This window comes from Pelodiscus sinensis, chromosome 22, assembly GCF_052426305.1.
Source record: "Pelodiscus sinensis isolate ZL-2025 chromosome 22, ASM5242630v1, whole genome shotgun sequence".
Lineage (NCBI taxonomy): Eukaryota > Metazoa > Chordata > Testudines > Trionychidae > Pelodiscus > Pelodiscus sinensis.
The window spans coordinates 10,284,328-10,297,972 of record NC_143073.1 but is presented as its reverse complement, the minus strand read 5'-3'; the positions used below and the strand labels follow the sequence as shown (position 1 = coordinate 10,297,972).

Below are 13,645 nucleotides of genomic sequence, written 5' to 3'. Positions count from 1 at the left end.
GAAGAACTTACTAGTCACAATATAAGATTGTAAGACAAGGTTGAAACTGAGCAAAATGGCAAGTCATTTATCAGACGTGTGCTTAAAGCACTGTAGTCAACAGTAAAACAGGCATCATGTCCTTTAATCCTGCTCAGAATTATCTCAATTTATCATGTTGCTACATGCCACTCATTATTTGTATGAGATGGGGGACAGGGAGAGGCAGCTGAACTTTCCCTCCATGCTGGAATGATTTCCTCAGGACTAGAGCATTGTGACTGTATAGCAAGGTATATAAACTTGCAACATGGTGTTAATATGTATTTTAAACAGCGTCAACATTGTTCTCTTGATCCTAGATAGTTTTTTGTTAATGTAAACCTGAAACACGATTTCTGTGACTGTCTGGAATACTGACCCTTACATACAGTAGACTTTTATTATGATTTTATTTTAACGATCAACCCTAGTACTCTTAAGTAGTTAAAATGAACATGCACTTACATTGTTACAAAGGGAGCCAAGAAACATTTAGAAATGTGGCTAGTAACTGGCAACTGTCCAATATTTAAGTTTGCTGTACCACTCCTTCTAGATGTCCCAATATATGGGGGTTTGTCCCACTTCTGATTTGAAAATGAACAGTAGCTCCAAATTGTGAAGCTCTGTGCCAAGGGAAAATGTGTAACCCACTGAGCTAGATTTAGCATGTATTTTATTTAGCAGTTTCCGAGGGTTAGGCGAGTTAGTTTGTAACACGAAAAACTTAAAAAACAACAAATAGTCTGGTAGCACTTATTTAGCAATAAGGCAAGGAACCTACAGGCCTGTGTCTTGTAAAACATTGGCTTCAGTGGTTAGCATAAGGCTTGAGGCCTATGAAATTGGTGCACAGATAAATGGCCACCCCCAAATTTTGAGACTAGAGTGGTTAAGGGGGAAGTTTGTCCACGACACTAGCCAACTACAGGAACATGAGTTAACACCAACTTTTGGCTGCAGATGTTGACTACAAGAGTGCCATGGAAATGAATTGACATATGTGATAATAAATTGTACAGTAAATATACTAACCTGTAAGAGAAGGGTACCCCAGTAGTAATAGGGCGAGGAAATACAAATAAATAGGGGAGAAATCCCTACTGTGTATGCACTAGACACAATGGCATCAGCATATCATATTATAAGAGTTGTGTCCCAGCCCGTGGGCAGGAGGAGGGAGAGATGTAGTCTTGGGTGGTACCAGAATGAGGGCCATTGGGGAAGATGATAGTGACAAGGAAAATAATGGGTAACATGTCCAGTTGTCCTGCAAGGGATGGCGGGAGTACACGGATGCTCAGATGGATGTACATTCTCTCAATCTGGCTGGGTTAGAGTGTTGAATAGAGAAGGTTTCCTAAAGCATGTGTCTCTCAATGGTGCACACTGTGGTTCCCAACTCAATAGTCATTTTAATACTGGACCCTTCTCACCTGGTCCCAAACCGCTATAGAGAGAGAGGGCTGGGTAGGTCTCTCTTTCCAGAACCGTCTGCATATTGAACCCCTCATCCCCAGCTCTACCCCAGACCAATGATTTAAATCAGGGATACTCAACTTTGGAAGCCCCACGGGCCACAATAATACTCACAGCACATGCCAAGGGCCTCAGCTTAAGTGTGGTTGCACATACATACAAATATATATGCAAATAGCTTTCACACTGACGAGCGTGAATACAAAGCACTTCCCACAATGCCCCGGCACTCCCATCACCTCCTTTCTGGAGGCTAGAAATGCCAACACCCTGTACTGTCTGTTCCAGCCAGCCCATCCGCTTGTGTCTTTCAATGCTCACCCCACCTGGGAGATGCCTCGCTGTTGTGGAGCATGTTCACAATGGAGGCTATGTTCAAAGGATCCCACCTGCAGGCTGCATGTTGAGCCCCGTGTAAACCCAAACTGTACTGCGGGCTGCAAACAAACAGGCCGCAGGCTGCATGCGGCCCACAGGCCACGTGTTGAGTAGCCCTGTTTTAAGGGTTAAAGCAGGAACATTTTTCAGTTCCTCTGCTGCTTTAAAGTACTTTGATCTGAACCTGATAAAGGAACAAGTCCTGAGTCTCCAGTCAAATATTTACTTCCCCTGTCACCTGCCAGATTCACTCACTGCCACTCATCAGATTCAGGGCCGATCCAAGCCATTTTGGCGCCCGACTGCATGGCGCCGCCCCTAGGCGCACGGTGCATGTGCGGTTCCACCCCCCCTAAGGTGCACGGGCCCACCCCCGGGGTGCACAGTGCATGCACTGCCCGGCCATGGCCGTTGGCATGTATCCCGGGGCCCACCCCTGGGGCGCACGGTGCATGCGCTGCCCGGCCCGGTCACCGCTGCTGGCGCGCGGCCTGGGCCGCACCTGGCCGTGCAGGGCCCCGTGGCCATGGAAGGAAGGGCTCTGCTGGCTGGCACCACAGGGATGAGCGGGCCGACGCTGTGGGAGCCAGGCACGCAGCGCCTGATTGCAGCTATAAGGGACGCTACATGCCCCTTACAGCCCCCATCAGGCACCCCCCATCAGTTGGCGCCCGGCTCGCCCACCCCTTAGTCCAGCCCTGATCAGATTCCCTCCCAGTCTCTGGGAACATGAACTCCCAGTTGAACTGACCCCCTTCTACTGGTTCCTGATGCAACAGCTAGGTTGCATCATGGTAGTTGAGGAGTACAGCTGGGGACCCATGAAAGTTTCAGTCGGCAGGAAGGTAGGACGGGGTTCTGGGGAACTGAGTTTCCAGCAGTGAGACAATGGTACAGGTCAGGAATTCCACTAAGCAAAAACTCTGCTAGGAATCCTTTCTGGTCTTCTGCGCTCCTGCTCCCCAGCCAGTTTCTGAATCCTTAGAAACAGCCACTCTAAGGGTTAATACACAGACAACTGTGCAGGCCTCTTCTTGTAATAATAAAATGGATTTGTCAAATTGAGCAATCCAGCTGCTGAACTCTTATCAGTGCTTCCCTACTAATCCCTAAAACCTTTCACCAGCCAAGTCTTTCTGAAGTCCAGATGTTTATCTGCTTAATATTGAATTGTTTGGTGTTAATTGCAGGGTGGGACATCTTGAAAACTAACACTCAGACTTTCCTCAATATTTGGATTCCCAACTTGACATGCTGGGTCTTGTGTGTACTCTGCTTTTACTGATCAGTGGGATTTGTGGATGCTTGGCACTTCTGAAAATGGGGTCAAAGATCTCTTTAAGCTGAGCACCCAAAGTTTGCAACCCCTTGGGAAATATGCAGGTAAACAATTTGGAGATATGTAACTTATTTCTTTTTCCCCCTCTCTTTCAGCAGAAAAATGTGGAGCATGTGGTCCTGGCTACAGCACTCCGTTAGATGCCATGAAAGGCAAGTCCTTTCATCTGTATTCTGAAATCGAAGTTATCATAACTAGAACTTTTTATTGACAGGCCTGCTGACGAAAGTGGGGTGGGCAAAGGTGGCAGTTGCTCCCGGCTGCCACGGCCGGAGCCCCAAGCCCTTCAGAATTGCCACCAGAGCATCTCTCCATGCAGTTCTGGGGGCTAGAGGAGGGTGCACCAGTCTGGGTGGTGCTAAGGGCTGATTGTCCTGGGACCCACCCTTTCCACTTGAGTCCTGACCCCTTTTGGGACCACGGAGCTGGGGTCCCACACACACCTTGGCCTGGTGCCTGTGGTGCCTGTTGGATCTGTTGTTTAGATGCTATGCCATGGATTTCATGTGACTGGTTTGACATGAGATACTGATGTGGGCTACCTGTGCCAAACAGAAGTTGGCTTTTAGGCTCTAACTGGGATTGTGTCTATACTTAAATATGCGACAGTGGCACACCTGCAGCTCCACTTCTACACTGCTTCAGGGACCGGAGGGGTTCTCCCATCATTGTCACTAATCTTCCACCTCCCTGAGAGGTGATAAAATTCAGTGGAAAAAATCATCCCTAAAGCTGGGGGTTAGGTCGGCATAGCTACATCTCTCAGGGGGTTGGATTCTTCATATCCTTGAGACAGGGTTACCAACTTCCTAATTGCACAAAACTGAACACACCTACTTGCCCATGTCCCACCTCTTTTCTGAGGACCCAGCCCCTGCTAACATAAAAACGGCCATACTGGGTCCTACTCTTCCACTATTGGGTGCTATGGATAGTCCCGTTCTAATCTTGTTGTTAGCAGTGTGGGATGAGATTCTAATCACACTGAAGTCATTGTGCATTTGCAATTGACCTCACTGAGGCCAAGATTTTATTCTAAGGGCTCAATGTATTTTAAAGGCTGCTGCTGCTCCCCTGCTTGATATAACCAGTGCGATGCTCCATAGCTGGCTAGCATATGCTGGTACACTGACGTTTGACTAGAGCAACTGGCATAATAGAAAGACTGAAAATCCTTGTAAGGGTCAGGGAGATTCCCGCTCTCTCCGAGAACACTTTGCATTTCGAGGGCCCTTCAGAAATCTCTCTGATCCAGGGATGAGTCTTCCATGAGCAAAGAGGGGCTAATAGAGTCGCAGACTGGGAACGGGCCACACTACAGGCAGGGAAACTCCTTCAGACTGACCTTGTCTTGTGTGCTTCCCTACACAATGAAGACACAGATTCCCCATTTGAGCAAATCCAGCCCCGTGAGAGATTCCTCCAAGGCTTGCTTTGGGGGTAGCATTGCACTGATTTCTGTTGACTTAAACCAGCTCTCTGCCTTGCAAGGTCCCAGAGAGAAGATTGTGTACCTGCCCTGTATCTACAGGAACACTGGAATAGAGAAGCCTGACTATCTGGCTACCGTGGATATTGACCCCAAATCTCCACACTACTGTCAGGTACCCTTCTGCCAAGATTCTGGCTCTAATCCTCCGTACCTAGCCTGGCCTGACCCAGGCTGCTTTACTGCTGGTTAGTAACACTCTCTGCTGCAGCTCCTTGAACCCATTCTTCAGAGGGAAAATCTTTCTGTCTTTGCCAATATCCTTGACCTAAATGAGGACCTGATGCACCAAAATTTGAAGGAGCCTGGACAGTCTCTCTCTCTCTCTCTCTCTCCTCCATCCTGGATGGATTCTTGTCTTGTGCCCTTTCCTGAGCCATCGATTTTCCTGCCAAATGGGGCAGCTCAGCCCGTTAGTTGTTTCAGCTCTGCTTTATGTTGCATTTTCTCCTGCTCAACTTCTTGCTATCCTATCTGGGGCCTCTTATGGCTAAGTAGGTTGGATCCCACGGATTCCGCCTTAATCTTACTTTGTCTACTGTCTCCTCCGTTTTCTTCCTCACCACTTTCAAACAGACATCTCTGTGTTGACTGTCAGTCTAGCCATGCTACGTTTCTTAGAGATGTGCAGCAAGTTCAAAATGAAACCCCAGGTCATGGGTAGCTCAGCTGGCTCCTATTTCATTCTCTTGGATTTGAACGGCTTATGAATTCACATCAAAGCTATAAGAAAACAACTCAGTGGCTTAGCGGTGTATTTGCATTGTGTTTTCAGCCACTTTCTAAACTTGGGCTTGGGAATCTTCCAGGGATTGCTGAAGGCCAATATTTAGCTACTGTTCCCAGATCTCTTTCAAAGACTTAGTGAGCAACTTAGGTCCCTCCGAAATGCCATTGTCAATGGATATTGAGCAAGATTACTAATCACTGCAGGAACAAATTTATTTGGTGTGTCCCTCAGGCTTCGCAGTTATTGGTTTGTTTAAGGTGATTAGAGTGATTTAAGGATGTAAAAGGTTAACTGCTTAACCCGTTATCTGGTAAGCATAAGGCTGATGGAATGCATACGGGGTAACCGGTTGGACAGCCAACTGCGCCAGGCTGGAGCAGCCCTGGCTGAGTCCTGTTGGCTGTGCAGGAGCAGCAGGCAGGACCATGACTGAATCAGCCTCCCCAGCCCTGGCCATGCAGGCATGGCTGGGATGACCAGGCCAGGACCCCAGTCCTGAACGCGCAGGCGAAACCCCAGCACAGGCTGCACCACAGCAGCCCAGGTGACCAGGCAAGACCCTGGACACAGCCGTGCTGGAGTGGCCTGGGCAGCTAGGTGGGGCCTCAGCTCTGCCACACTGGTGGAACCCGAGCCCTGGCTGGGCCAGAGTGGCCATTCAGGACCCCAGCCCTCCTATGCGGCCAGGCCAGACCCCAGCCCTGGCCACACTGGAGTGGTCTTAGCTGTCAGACCGGTCAGACCTCAGCTGTGCTGGAGCACACCAATGGGACCTCAGCCCCAACCGTGCTGGCGGAACCCCAGCCCTGGCCATGCTAGCATGGCCTGGGCGGCTAGGCGGGACCCTGGCTCTGGCCAGGCCGGAGCATCCTAGGCAGTCAGGTGGGATTGCAGCCATGCCAAAGCAGGGCAGGTGGTGCCCCAGCTGTGCTGGAGCCTCCTGGGTAAGCGGGTTAGCGGGACCCCTTGCCCAGCTGCAACAGCCCTGCTGGACAAGTAGGACCCTGGCTGCACTGGCACAGGCCATCATGCAGGACTAGGCCCCTCTGACACAGCCCAGGAGGGTGGGCAGGAACCTGGCCCCAGCTGCTGTCCACCCAGCTGCCAACAGATAACTCGTTAACCAGGATAATTTTATCCATTTAACCAGTTCACTGTTTTAACAGTTATTTACCTCCCTAGAGTGATTTAGGAAGTCTATGAAACTAACCCTCTCTGTCATGAAATAGGAAAGCACAGTCTTGGCCAAGACTACAGCTTCCAGTTACCTGGTAGACCTGGGTTTTAGGACCAATGAGTGCATAGTTGTTGTTTTTTTAAGTGTAATTTAAACTGCATTTTAAATACTGGTTGGACCTTCCTGGTCCAGCAATCTTGGAACCTTGAACAAGGGAGTTTGTTGGACCAGGGGAGGTCAATTCCAGCCCCTCTGCTGATGGACTCTGGACTCTCCCAGAGTTCATCAGCAGACCTGGCCAGCTTCCCTTCCTGACCACAAGGCTCTGCTGCTGGCCCTGACTGCCAAGCTCCCTGCCCCCTGGTTGCCTTCCTGGCTCTGCTACCAGCCACAGCTGCCAGGCTCTTTGTTCCTGGGTTTCTGACCCAGCCACCAGTCCGGCTCCCTCCCCCAGGCTAGACTCCACTGCCAGCCCTAGTTGCTGGGCTCCCTGTCCCGGAACTGCTGGAGCTCTCTTGTCCAGGTGCTCTCTGGCCCAGCAATGTCTGTGGTCCTGCCAGATCACGGATGTTGCTGTACCAGAAAGTGCCATATAAGAGAGGTTCAACCTCTACTAAGATGTTTGTACGTCTCAAATTGCTTAATGCATTCCAGTCTCGGATCTCCAGCATTAAAATGCACTGGAGGGGAAGTTGATCTGTATTGGCAAGACATCTTGTCATAGTTGTTCCTGTGCATAATTATTGCTGAAACTCTTACTGGGGAACCTAGTTTCTTAAAGAGACTTAACTACTGATCTCTCCATGTTTCTTAACTGCACACAAAATGCTGCTAAGAACCAGCAGCAAGAATGTAAATGACGGTTAACTGCAATCAGTTTGCCACGACTTGTCCCAGCTGTAATCAGATAAATCTTGTAAATTCAGAGCATTCCTGCTGAGATAAATGTTATTGTTTTCACTTGCTATTCTGTATTTCTTGCAAGTGCTGCCAAGTCTTTCTATTTTCCCAATATTAGCTACATTTCACAACATACCATTAAAAAACAAAGGTTAGGATACCATGATGTCCAAATTCAAGCGTGATGCTGTCACAAGGTGCTCTCTTCACTCTAGCATGCCTCCTTCTGGCTGCATCTGAGGATTAGCTTTTGTGAGGGCACCGTCCCTTCTTGTGGTGGTTGCATGCTATTACTCGCTGTCTTACTCTCTCAGGATTCAACCACTCCTGCTTCATAGCTCAGCCCTCCAGCCAGGTCACTGTAGTTTTCTCTTTCTGGGGAAATCATGTGTATCAAAGTATCTCAGGACTTGTTGTCCCCATTGGTCTTCTCTTTCACTGCCCCCTTACCGGTGCCACTTCCCCAATGGCTAATAGGGAACATCAAGCCCATGGGAAAACCAGGCCCACCCTCTCCACTAGGTTCCAGCCCAAGCACCTTACAATAAGGTCTGCACGGTCCTATCTCTCACTGCTGTATCCCTGGGGTGTGTCTACACAGCAAAGTTATTTCGGAATAACGGTCATTATTCCGAAACAACTTTGCGAGCGTCCACACAGCAATTCCGTTATTTCAAAATAATGGATGGCTTATTCTGACTTCTGTAAAAAACTCATTCTATGAGGAATAACGCCTGTTCCGAAATCTATTTCGAAATAAGGTGTGTGTAGATGCTCCACTTCGGCTATTTCAAAATAGCCCCTCTCCAGGGTCATTCTTAGTTATTCCTCCTGGGGCTCTAAGTCGAGATAGCACGTCTACGTTAGGGAAGCTGGCCTCAGACTAATTTTGAGGCTTCCCTGCAGTGTAGTTGTGCTATTTCGGAATAACTATTCTGGAATAGCTTATTCCAAAATAACTGTGCAATGTAGACATAGCCTGGGTGACCTGACCTTCTCTCAGCCTAACAGTGCCTGCCCACCTGCCTCCTACTCTCAGCTACAGGCCCCTCCAGTTCCTCTTTAGCTTAGCTTCATCTCTAATTAGTCCTCCTTGCTCCCTGGCTCCTACCCCAAATGCAACCTAAGTGTTTAATTGGTGCATTTTAACCCCTTCCGGCCTTATGTGGGATGGACACCCTATCACTGATTCACAGAGAAGTGAAGTGATTTGCCAGATGTCACCCAGCACGATGAAAGAAGAGAGCCAGGAATAGAACTCAGGAGTCCTGGCTTCTGGTCTCCTATGCTAACGGCCTGGAGTGAGAGTATCTCTAAAGAACTGTTTTTCTGGGAGCAACTGCCTTTTGTACTGACTGAATCTGAACCATGCCTTTGACTGTATAGGTGATCCATCGCCTGCCCATGCCCAACCTCCGAGATGAGCTCCATCACTCTGGGTGGAACACCTGCAGCAGCAGCTTTGGTGATGTCACAAAGAAACGGAACCGGTTGATTCTTCCCAGTCTGATTTCCTCCCGTATTTATGTGGTGGATGTGGGCACAGATATGCGGGCTCCCAGGATGCATAAAGTATGTCTGAGGTGGTTCCAAGATATCTGTCTTACTTAGGAGCTGGGAAATAAGACTTATAAGAGTGGATGAACAAATCCAAAGCAGGTTTTTAGGACTTTTGCAGTATGTCTACACTACAGCATTATTTTGAAATATCTTATTTCAAAATAGTTCATTTGAAATAAGTTATTTTGAAATAACGTATCTACACACAAAATGCATTTTGAAATAGCGTTTTGCTATTTCAAAATAGCGTGTCCACACTGATTGGACACTGAATCACATTTAAGGCCAGCTGGAACCAGGTCCTGCAGGGTCTCAGGTCAAGAGTTACTTTGTGTGGCTGCTGCCTGAGGCTATCTGAGGCCTGTGCTTCAAGGGGCTGTCAGTATCCAGGAGGCCCTGTGGGAGAGCTTCCACCTGAGGAGCACTGAGAGCCTCCCTGGTATGCCCCACTGGGGGCTTGTGCCTCATTTCTCCCTCACGTCCTTCCATTTACCTCTCCCTAACAGCCCTTCCTGATGTCAAATAAAATACATGTATTTTCATGAACACAAACCCTCTTTATTTAACAAAACTGGGAGGGGGGGGGTGAATGAAACTCTGGAGAGACTGGAGAAAGGAGGTGGGAGAGGGGAGAAGACAGGGTGGGAGAGGGGAGGGGGAAACCTGGGAGGAGGGAGCTGGAAGGGGGAAGCAAGGGGAAGAAGGGGGAGGAGAAGCTCAGGGCTCAGGGTTGGTGGAGTCTCACCGAACCAACTTGATTTTCATGCAAACCTGCTCCTGGGTTCGCATGTGGCCTTTGGTGGCCAGGCTGGCAGCTATCCTGCCATAGACGGCTGCATTCTTCCACCTAGTGCAGAGATCATGGACGTTGAGGGCATCTCCCCCAAACTGAATAAGGTCCATGATCTCCACCCTGGATCAGGAAGGTGCCCACCTTCTCTGGGCCCTGGCAGGCTCCTGGGAGCTGGCACAGACTGCTCCTGGGGAGCGGTGGATGGGATGGCTCCCAGTGGCTTGCTGGCTCATGTTTTGGGGCCACTGAGTCAGGGGCAGTGACTGCTGGCTCTGGGCTGGCAGGCTTGGAGCTGCCACAGGCACTGTGGCCAGAGTCAACCCCTTTAAGGGCTCTGGGGAGTGGGGAGGGAGAAGAGTGTTCTTGGTTGAGGCTATAGTGGCCACAAGGGCACCCTGGGAAGGCTGGAGGCCCCCTATTTCGAAATAAGTGTCTACACAGCACTTATTTCGAAATAGCTATTTTGAATTTGGTGTTATTCCTCATGGAATGAGGTTTACCAAATTCGAAATAAGCGCTCCGCTATTTCAAATTAATTTCGAAATAGCGGTTTGGCTGTGTAGATGCTAGTAAAGTTATTTCAAAATAATGGCTGTTATTTTGAAATAACTTTTCTGTATAGACATACCCTTGGAGAACGTAACTGGTCAGGATCAAAAGTCTTCACGTTTAAGAAAATTGCTGCTTTTCCACAGCCAAAGAGGACTCAAAGTTCTCAAATCCTTGAGTTCTATATGTAGACCAGTGTTTCTGAAAGCGTTCCACGGAATCACTTTGAGAAACACATTAACTGGCCTCCCCGGTTTGTTTATTTACTGGCGCCGCAGCCATGGAGCCTTGTGGCTCCCATTGGCTCTGTTTCATCTTTTGCAGCCACGGGGAGCTGTGGGAAGTGGCATGGGCCAGGCCACCACTTCCTGATGCTTCCCTTGGCTGTAAAGAGCAAAACGGAGCCAATTTAATGTGTTTTCTCAAAGTGATTCTGCGGAACACTTTCAGAAACACTGATGGAGAGGAACACCAACATCTCACAACCTGCTGTCAATTGGTGCCCTCTAGGTGCAACTTGTAGTTTAGGGTTACTGCGTTTCTTTTCATAGTCTTGGGTAACAAGTGTGACATACAGTACATACTTGGGCATTAAGGGGGAAAAAGTCCCTGCTTTAGGGCAATGAAGTCTGCTTTGAATTAGCTCATTTATTTAAAAAAAAAATACTTTTATTAAGACAGAATTACCTCCTTTTTCTTACCAATATTGCCAGCTGAAAATCAGGCAATGTTCTCTTTGCCTCTAATGCAATCCCCGTTTATAAAGATTTTGCTGTCACGGTTTAGCTGACTGATATCTTGCTGAGTCACAGACAGACTATATTCCATCTAGTTCGTCTATCCATGTATTGAGGGAACAGTCCACTCCAGTGTGCCACAGATATAGGCTCTGGCTTTCTGATTTACTGAGTATCTCTGGGCCATGCTTGCTTTGAAAGTAGCAGCAGGGTACATGTTCTTCAGGAGAACCACCTAGCGATAGGGGAATTGATTACATATATAAACTCGTACCTTTGCACTTCAGGCAAGAAAAGCACTATGGTTTTGTTTATTCTCTCTTTATTGTTGAAGCTGAGCAAACAATATATTTTTCAGTTCATTTGCAATTCTGGAAAAGTAGAAAAAGGAAATTAGTTTTGTTTAATCCAAAATGATGCATTTTGTTTAAATTTCGGACTTTTTTTCACTCTTAAAACTTTGAAACAAAAAATCATCAATTAAGAAAAATCTAAATATTTAAGTTTTTTTTCATTAATATTTTCCTTGATTCTCCTGGTCTCTTTCCCCCCACCCCGTCCCTAGTTCCTCCCAAACAAAACAGTTTGATTAAATTGACATGAATTTATTACATGTTTTGATAGCCCCAAATCTGCTTTTTTTTTTAGGGTGCTGGGGGAATGTTTCAGTGGAAAAATTTTGCCCAGCTTTGCTCATAGTTTCCTTCTGTCTGGCCAAGTGCAAAACATACAGGAGTTGAGTTTGCAAGTGGAAATTAAAACCCAGCAGCCTAGAACTTTGAAAAAATAACAAACGGTCTGGTAGCACTTTATAGACTAACGAAACATGTCGATGGTATCAGAAGAGTTTTAAGATGACAGGAAACTCTGCCCCATGGGGATGGGAGTTAATACTCTGATTTTGATTGAGGAGTGGCCTGACCAAAGATTAACTGCATTTAAAATCTCCTTAGATGATTGAGCCAGTGGATGTATTCTGGAAGTGCAACCTAGCCAATCCGCACACAACTCACTGCTTGGGCAATGGTGAGATCATGATCAGCACTATGGGAGACCCGTCTGGCAATGGCAAAGGTATTTATCCTCCTTAGTCATTCAAGAGAGTACGGGGACAGTACGGTGGTGCACCGCTCTGGTAAGAGGGAGTTGGCTAGCGCTGAGACACTCCACAGCAAGTGGAAGAGACATGATGTGCTCCTATTTAGGCTCCTGGGGCTCTACTGCAGGCTGGCAGTGTCCCCACAAGCAGCAGCGGGCAGCCAGGTGGATTAAAAGGGCCAGCTGTGAGGGGGGACACACTATAAGAGGTGTGTGCACATCCAGATGGGCTCCTGGTGTCCATATCTGACCTGTGCTGCTGCACCTCTCTCACCACACTTACAGGACATCAGGCAATACAGGAAGAAGAACAGCAGCATGGGGCAGGGACCCAGCAGTCAGCCAGGTAACCCGGCCTGCCCAGGGACTGCCGCAGGGCAGCCCCAAGACACCCCATCATTCTGGAATTGCCTGATTTCCCCCCCACCCATGTTGCCAAACTCCATGTCTTCACTCCTCCACACATACACCCATCTCCATCCCCTCACCTGATTCCCCCATGCCTCCCAATCCACTGCCCTGAGCCCCCGCACTCTATCCCATATTTAAATTTCTTACAGATATTGTTGTATCACAATACCCCCTCCCCCAGCACCTGCCTTGACCCGACTCCTCCCCTCCACCCCCAGTACCTATAAGAAATGGAAGTCACTTTCACCCCTGCAAGAGAGGGAATCCTTGCTACAGAACTGAAAGCCTTATTGAGATCTTGCAATCCCTTTGTGCTGCTGGCCATTAGCAGTCCTGGAGTCTAAAGTTCTCTGCTTAACTACAGAATAGGTACTTCAGGAGGAATGGCAGAGCAATTTCACACCTTGTCATTCAATCCTGATTAGGAGACATCCCCTCAGGGTAATAGGAGTATCCAGAATGCATCATTCAGTCCTTGAGAGCTGTGAGCCTAACAAGGTGACAGCTGTGTCTGTGGTGTGGGCACCTGCCCGCAGGTACTGCAGAACCAGGCAGTTTGGGGCTCCTGATTTTCCTCTGAATCAGGCTTTTCTATTTTTCTGATTTGCACCCAAATAGTCTTGTGCCAATCCACTCTTATATCGTTCCCTGAAATTTTAGAATTGGATCAGATGCTGCCTTCCAGAGTTTTTTCATATAGAACAACAGAAATGCCATTGAGTTGTACTGGGCTTCACTTTGCTTGGCCAGTTGACATATATGTCCGGTTAGGAACACTTGTATGTTAAGAGAATTCCCCGTTGAATCTTTGGTAGGAAAAACTCTGAGTTATGTTGATGCCTGTTGGAAATATTAATGAAATCTCTTGCAATGGAAAGTACAGAAAAAAACCATCTCTTTACAGAATTCTTTCACCACCCTCCTCAGAGTACAGGAAATGTGCTACAGACTATTTGAAGAGGAGTTCACTCTGACATTGTATCT

At 47.9% G+C, this 13,645-nt stretch overlaps 1 protein-coding gene across 2 annotated transcripts in view; it reads left to right on the top strand.

The window, feature by feature from the left end:
• Window positions 1–13,645, top strand: part of SELENBP1 (selenium binding protein 1) — a 44,341-nt gene that overhangs the window by 14,431 nt on the left and 16,265 nt on the right. The window contains exons 2-5 of one of the 2 annotated variants that reach the window (XM_006113944.5): window positions 3,316–3,369; window positions 4,709–4,821; window positions 8,900–9,085; window positions 12,106–12,226. In XM_006113944.5, coding sequence (XP_006114006.1) covers window positions 3,316–3,369; window positions 4,709–4,821; window positions 8,900–9,085; window positions 12,106–12,226 — 474 coding nt within the window. Of the gene's footprint in view, window positions 1–3,312; window positions 3,370–4,708; window positions 4,822–8,899; window positions 9,086–12,105; window positions 12,227–13,645 lie in introns of both variants that reach the window. The other variant, XM_006113943.5, reaches the window with a different exon arrangement.